At 33.3% G+C, this 7,644-nt stretch overlaps 1 protein-coding gene across 1 annotated transcript in view; it reads right to left on the bottom strand.

Annotated features, from left to right (window-relative positions):
* Positions 1–1,548: 1,548 nt before the first annotated feature.
* LOC132745396 (probable leucine--tRNA ligase, mitochondrial) overlaps positions 1,549–7,644 on the bottom strand; it is a 52,222-nt gene continuing 46,126 nt past the window's right edge. Inside the window, exons 18-23 of the mRNA XM_060734308.1 lie at positions 7,518–7,608; positions 6,885–7,045; positions 4,264–4,341; positions 3,566–3,688; positions 2,340–2,408; positions 1,549–1,953 (exon numbers count right to left, since the gene is read on the bottom strand). Coding sequence (XP_060590291.1) covers positions 1,684–1,953; positions 2,340–2,408; positions 3,566–3,688; positions 4,264–4,341; positions 6,885–7,045; positions 7,518–7,608 — 792 coding nt within the window. The 3' untranslated portion in view covers positions 1,549–1,683. The remainder of the gene's footprint in view (positions 1,954–2,339; positions 2,409–3,565; positions 3,689–4,263; positions 4,342–6,884; positions 7,046–7,517; positions 7,609–7,644) is intronic.

Below are 7,644 nucleotides of genomic sequence, written 5' to 3'. Positions count from 1 at the left end.
GATAGATTGTTAGGAGATTTTTATTCAGCGGCCCTTTCGTTTAAATGTTCGAACCAAAATTTGAGCACTTACAAAACAATAATACAGCTAAATTTCTAATTGCTCCAAGTGGATTTATCATGTTTTTGTCTTCTTTATATGGTGGTCGTGCTAGTGATATTTACATCACAAAAAAGTGGGTTTCTAAACTATTAGCGTCCAGGTGATGAAGTTATGGCAAACAGGGGCTTCACTATAAGTGAGGAACTATGTGCAATACGAGTTAAGCTTAACGGTCCTATTATTACTTTCAAGACAATATCTTAAGCTTCAAAGTTAAAAAATTAGGAACTTTCAACGTTCGCATGACCCGTGCCATGTCAATTGTAAACAAAATACCTGCACTATGAACACATTCCTCTTATGTACAGTAAAAGAATATTTACAGTTAAGTTCAAAATATGTATTCTAATTTTAATACTTACGTATTTCTTCATGAACTTTCTGCATATTTTTGTTATAAAGTCTGAAGTTATGAATATGCTAATTGTCATTTACCTAAGGAGGTGCTTTGTTTCAGTAACACAGGTCTGGGAGTGTCACATAACAAATTAATTGTGGCGATCAATTTATCGATTATTTTATCGTCTATAATAAAAGCAAGTCAAAAAGGGGCATAACTAAATTGTAAAGTTACCACCTTTTTGAAATTTCTTTTAAAATCTAAAAGTGAATAATAGTGACTAATAGTGAATAAAAGTAAGTACCTTTCATAGTTTTCGAGAAACAGCCCTTCTTATCATAAAGGTTAAGAAGGTAAAAAAAATTAGGTTTAAACGATACCATTTCGTCAATCTTTGACTTTTACTAAAAACTAAAATTAAAACTGAGTAGCCTCCAGTATTGAGTCTTGTCAGACTGAGAAAATGGCCTTCTTATTTTTTCTTATCATCATAAGGCAGAAATAATTAAGCAAATTTAGCTATTCAGGTGAAATGATTCAATCAAATGTAACATATATACAGAATAACCTCTGTAGAGCCATAACCTCTTTCCAACAGCAGAACTGATTCTTCCCAAAGTAAGACTTTAACAGTTAATTTAACCTTTATAGAGCAAACACCTCTCTACAACAACTAAAATCTTTGTCTTCCAAAGGGTGTTGCTCTCTGAGGTTGTACTGTATACACAATATTCTATTTACACAACATGAATAGAAACAGTACCAATACTTCACAATTTATATCAAACATTCCTTTATGTGTATACATCATTGTAACATCCATTTGTTTTACTTTAGTGCTACTAGTACAATACTAAGACTTATTTGTGACTTTAAGTGACTTTGAGTTCAAAGTTATTCAACATTCTACAAATAACAAGGACTTTTCACTGCCCAATACTGGCAATCATCCTATGTATCCTGAATACTGTATGTCAAAATTTCTTCTTATCAGAGACAGGAAGAGAGCTGGGATACAGACCAAACTGAACAAATCATTGTTCCCAAGTTTGTAACCCTTGTTCACAGAATAAGAAATAAACATTAAGAGTATGCATCTGATAATAAATCAAATGAATTAAACAGTATAAATTACGATAAAATCATACTGAAAATACTCCTTTTTTCAGTTGACGTCTTTACTCCAGCATTTACATACAAACACCATACCTTTCACAAAATTTATCAATTCTTACATTACATCAAAACTCTGTCAACCAAGTCTTTTTCGTCTTCTTTCCTTTCTTCTTTTTCTTCTTCCCCTCTGTCTCGTCCAGGAGGCTCGGAACCTCTAGGTTGAGGATGGCATGTCTGTCCTCTTCAAGTAGGAATGGGTAAGATATAACATTATGATCACCTATAGTGTCTTTGTAAAACAGTTGCTGTTCAGCTAGAGATAGGGCTGACTCTTTGGTTAACACATTTAAGGCAGACGGTTCCATTTCAACAATGCCTATCTGGTTATCGTTACACTGTAAAACAAAAATGTTTTAAAAGATAATTATTTACACACAAAAAAGCAAAAACAAAAAACACCTAGTAATATGGTTTCCATAATAAAAAGTATGTCAAACAACTTTTCACAAATATTTATTAAATGTAGCCCTTTTTTCTTTTGAAAACTTTTATAAATAAACCTTCTTCCCCTGAAAAAAAAGACATCCCTGTGTTTTTAATTGTTTTAATATTATAAAATTTCTGGAGCTAAATGAGCCTTTAAAATTGCAAAAAGTTCTTTCTTCAATCAATACTTCATCAAATAATTATTAATTTAATGTTACATGTTATGGCATTGAAGAGAAATTAATGGCAATTAAGTATAACTGATAAGTAAATGATAACTAAAAAGATAACTCACAAATATGTTTAATCTCAATGAAGCATCTGCATCAAGTTCTGGCCATCTCTGATCTAATACATGACCAGGCTGGAAAATGCAATATAAACATAGCTACACATCATGCAAGTACCAAAAATGGGTAATATTTGAGTTACGCCAATACAATTCAAATATACAACATTCTGAAACATTATCTAACATAGCATTTGGATATTTTTCAGTGTTATCAGTAAAAACTGTCATTTTGAAATATTCAACACAGATAGTAAATCAATTGATTTCCTCTTAAACTACTTAAACTAGCTTGATATATTTCTTACTTAAATAAGAAATTAAACAAACACTTTGAACAAATAATTTGAATAATTTGGAGGAATTTGGACAAAAGCCAGCTTTCAAAATTCAACTTGGCTTGTTCATTTGAAATAAAGTTATTTGTATTGTATATGGTATTGCTTTATAAGCTATATACCATTGAAACAATTAACTGAATAATTGAAGACCGATAACGCAATTATGATAAATTTTTCAGAAGTTATTTAGTATATATGTTAATTTCTAATATCCCCTTTCCATGTAACATTTGCATATCAAACTTGCCTAGCGGTCTGTTTGTATGTACTTCATAAAAGTTATGTAGTATTGAAATACTAAAACCGAGTAAAACTTGTTATACTACAAAATTGTGAAGCCTGGCCTGGTTAAAAGAAGACTGTATTGTTTGATTGTTTTTACGCCAATTTTAACACATTCTCATTGTCACGTCTCGGCAGTCAGTCAACCAAACCAGCTTTCCTGGATAACTAACCAGTAATTATCAACTTCTCCACAACTGACCAATTATTAGTCCTACATGATATCTAAATTAGCATTGAGAGACAAACATAATTCACTGTCACACTAGTTCTCGAAGAGTTTAACCCTAAATCTTCAAAAGTTGTTAAATAAACTAGTCCAGTTATGAAGCTGTCTAATTTTAATTCAAGGAAATCAAAACTAAAATAAAAGTTTATCAGCTGACGGTACAAAGCCTGGCTATATACTGGCCTGGAGATTATAAAAACTTTTTCTGATCTCAGGATTTTTTATCGGTAAATATAAATTCTATGCTGGTTTTTGACCAATCAAATGCCTGAGATTAGAGTTTAAGCATAGGAATTTTTTTTACCCTGGCAGCAAAGGCTAATTACTTACTAAAAGTTGCAGCAGGTTACGAGTTAAAAATTTATTTTTATTTTACATACCTGTTTTAGTGCTGCCCAACACTCGGAGCTAAACAGTGGAGAAAATGGAGCAATAACAGTGACCAGATCTTTCACAGCTCTCTCATACTGACAACTCCCGACAATAACATCAGCTGGAACTTTCTGTGAAATGAAATATCATATCAATTATAAAGATTACTGCTGTTTGACAGGTTTTTAGGTCAGGTATATAAGTAAACCCATGTAATCCTTACCTCAAAGTTCTAACTTCAACATTATCCAATGAAAATTTACAATACAAATAAATGTAAATGTAAATTCATTTATAAATTCAATATTGTTAATTTTCAGTCATCACTTCATCATACAATTTTTATTCCACTGATTTACAGCGATTATGGCTTCAATTTTACGTTAAGATATTTACAGCAATTAAAGTTACGATTTTTAATCCATTGATATACAGCTATTAAGGTTACAATTTTTACTCCATGTATTCACAGGTTTATAAAGGTTGCAATTTTTATTCCATGGATCTACAGCTATTAAGGTTGCATTTTTTCCATTAAGGTTGCATTTTTCCATTAAGGTTGCATATTTTCCATTATGGTTGCATTTTTTCCCATTGATTTACAGCTATTAAGGTTACAGTTCCAAAGCTATGAAAGTTTCTTTAAGCTATTTTCAATATTTAGAGTTACATATTTCTCTAACAAAATATGAACATGAAATCTTACCTTGAGAAAACTAGTAAGTTCATGCATCTTGGAGATTGCCTGGTTAAACATGAATGTTTTGTTTAAGGCGTGTCTGATCTGAAACAATTTACATAATATTTCAACTATGCAAAAAAAATTTAAAGCCATCATCATATTCAATAATACAAGTATATAAATATATGCCCTTATTTAAAGGCCTGTTATGCCTCAGAAATGCTTCTATTTTTAAAGATTTTTAATTTTGGAGTACTTTAATAGTATCCAAAAACTTACTCATTCGTCAATTACCTGAACCATCTTTTTCATGTGTTACTTTTTGGCAATAAGTACAGTTATAGTGAATAAGTATTTTGTATGGAAGTCAAAATACTACTTTATTTACATTCTGCTACTGTTATGACAAATAATTTCATATTTGTCACCACTTTCTTCAGATAACAAGCATCTAACATTCAGTAAAACCATTATATAAACATTACAAAATATTTAAAAAAGTTTTCCCTTTCTAAATTTGTAAAGCATGTATGCCCCCTATCGGCAGCCAATTAGTCATGTGATCAGGTTATTATGCATGACTTCTGACCCAGTGAACAAACAATTAATAAGGGTTATCTAGTATCTACTAGTCATGACTAGTCACAAGGTAATAATTATTTTGACCCCATAGGTTGTGTGCTGCAATTTAAGTTATTATAAATCTTACCAAATAATATATGCATAAATTTTATGAATCATGTAGGCCTCATTAATGACAGCCAAGTTGTTATATTACATAAGACCTTCGAATGTCTATACCAAAAGCATTTTTAGTTTAATATAAAAATATCAACCAATGCAACTTGAGTTGTTGAGATATTGGTCAGAAACCGTCATTAAGTATAAGGTCAATATGACATTGACCCCTTGACCCCAAAATCAATAGGGGCCATCAACTGGTCATGACCAATCATCATACAAAGTTTGAAGTTCCTAGGCATAAGCGTTCTTTAGTTATTGATCAGAAACCATTTTTACCTACAAGGTCAATGTGACCTTGACCTTGGACCCCTTGACCCCAAAATCAATAGGGGTCATCTGCTGGCAATTACCAATTATCATACCAAGTTTGAAGATTCTAGGCCTAAGTGTTCTTAAGTTATTCATCAGAAACTGTTTTTACTTACAAGGTCAATGTGACCTTGACCTTTGACCCCTTGATCCCAAAATCAATAGGGGTCATCTGCTGGTCATGACCAATCACCATACCAAGTTTGAAGTTCCTAGGCCTAAGCATTCTTTAATTATTGATCAGAAACCGTTTTTACTTACAAGGTCAATGTGACCTTTACCTTTGGCACCTTGACCCAAAACTCAATAGGGGTCATCTGCTGGTCACAACAAATCATCATACAAAGTTTGAAGTTCCTAGGCCTTAGCATTTTTAGTTAATTGATCGGAAACTGTTTTTACCTACAAGGTCAATGTGACCTTGACCTTTGACCCCTTGACCCCAAAATCAATAGGTCATCTGCTAGTCATGACCAATCACCATACCAAGTTTGAAGTTCCTAGGCCTAAGGGTTCTTAAGTTATTGATCGGAAACCGTTTTTACCTTCAAGGTTAATGTGACCTTAACCTTTAACCCCTCCACCCCAAAATCAATAGGGGTCATCTGCTGGTCATGACCAATCACCATACCAAGTTTGAAGTTCCTAGGCCTAAGGGTTCTATTGTTATTGATCGGAAACCGTTTTTACCTAATTGGTCAATGTGACCTTGACCTTTGACCCCTTGACCCCAAAATCAATAGGGGTCATCTACTGATCATAACCAATCACCATATCAAGTTTGAAGTCCCTAGGCCTAATCATTCTTCAGTTATTGATTGGAAACCATTTTTACCTACAAGGTCAATGTGACCTTGACCTTTGACCCCAAAATCAATAGGGGTCATCTGCTGGTCATAACCAATCACCATACCAAATTTGAAGTTCCTAGGCGCAAGGGTTCTTTAGTAATTGATCGGAAACCGTTTTTACCCAAGAGGTCAATGTTACCTTGACCTTTGACCCCTTGACCCCAAAATTAATAGGGGTCATCTACTGATCATGACCAATCACCATACCAATTTTGAAGTTCCTAGGCCTTAAGGTTCTTTAGTTATTGATCGGAAACCGTTTTTGCTTACAAGGTCAATATGACCTTGACCTTTGACCCCTTGACCCCAAAATCAATAGGGGTCATCTACTTGTCATGACCAATCACCATACCAAGTTTGAAGTTCCTAGGCCTAAGGGTTCTTTAGTTATCACTCGGAAACCATTTGGTCTACGGACCGACGACCGACGGACCGACAAGTGCAAAGCAATATACCCCCTCTTCTTCGAAGTGGGGGCATAAAAAGTTAATTTGTTTCTGAGGCATAATGTGCCTTTAAACTGGACTTTAGTATAAGTTAAGGTTACATAACACTGAGCCCTACAATACAAGTATATACTTGGGCAAGCACACAGCAGAAAAGATCATTCACATTAAACCATCCAATATATCCTATATTAACTACTTGTTCCAAAACTTGCAAATATATATTGGACAGTCAAGAGGTACAATTCAATTGCAGCCATTCTTCAGTTATTTCCTCCTTTTTTTAATCACTTACCTCAATCAAGTAGTGATTTCTAGCAGCCCTAATTTTCCTGTCCCATTCAGCAATCTGTTCTTCAGTAACAGGTTCCTCTGTATTTGTAATCTCGGGTTCTTTAACAAGTGCTCCGACCAATGACCACACCCTGTTTAACCAGCTACGAACCCCTGCATACACTAAACAGCGGATATACAATACACAGAATTAGAATGGATTTAAAGCAATTCAGTGTTTGTAGCAGTACCTCTAGACGCTCACAGAAATCATGATCACAAAGTAAATAAAATGTCCTGTTTTTTTCCGCCAATTCTTACATTTTTCATTCTTTATTGTAAATATATCGGTGTAAACAGATGAATTAGATGTTGTAAAGTTCATTCCATAGACTTTAGCATTTAATCAATCATTTAATTCAAGCCCCTTGAAAATAAATTTATAGCAGGAAGACATGTATTATAACAACTGGATCATTACACAATATTCAAGTTTTAGTAATCTTTTTTCGAAAAACAAACCATTTTTATCCCTCTGTCTGACTGTACAATCTAAATTTATACACTACACTGACAGTGGAAAACTTGAAATATGGCTAGTTTGTGTAGAAAACTATATAGATGAACACACAAAGAGTCTGAAGGTTATTCTTACCATCATTATTCCAGTTGCGATCTGATTGTGGAGATACATTCGACAGGATACATAAACGAGTCATATCTGCTCCATACTCTTTGAACAGATCCTAAATTATAAAGATAAAACCAAATCATTTAGAAAT

Source organism: Ruditapes philippinarum, unplaced genomic scaffold (assembly GCF_026571515.1).
Source record: "Ruditapes philippinarum isolate M1 unplaced genomic scaffold, ASM2657151v2 ctg2328_1_1_1_1, whole genome shotgun sequence".
NCBI lineage: Eukaryota > Metazoa > Mollusca > Bivalvia > Venerida > Veneridae > Ruditapes > Ruditapes philippinarum.
The sequence above is the reverse complement of the archived record's forward strand: the minus strand, read 5'-3'. Positions and strand labels throughout refer to the sequence as shown.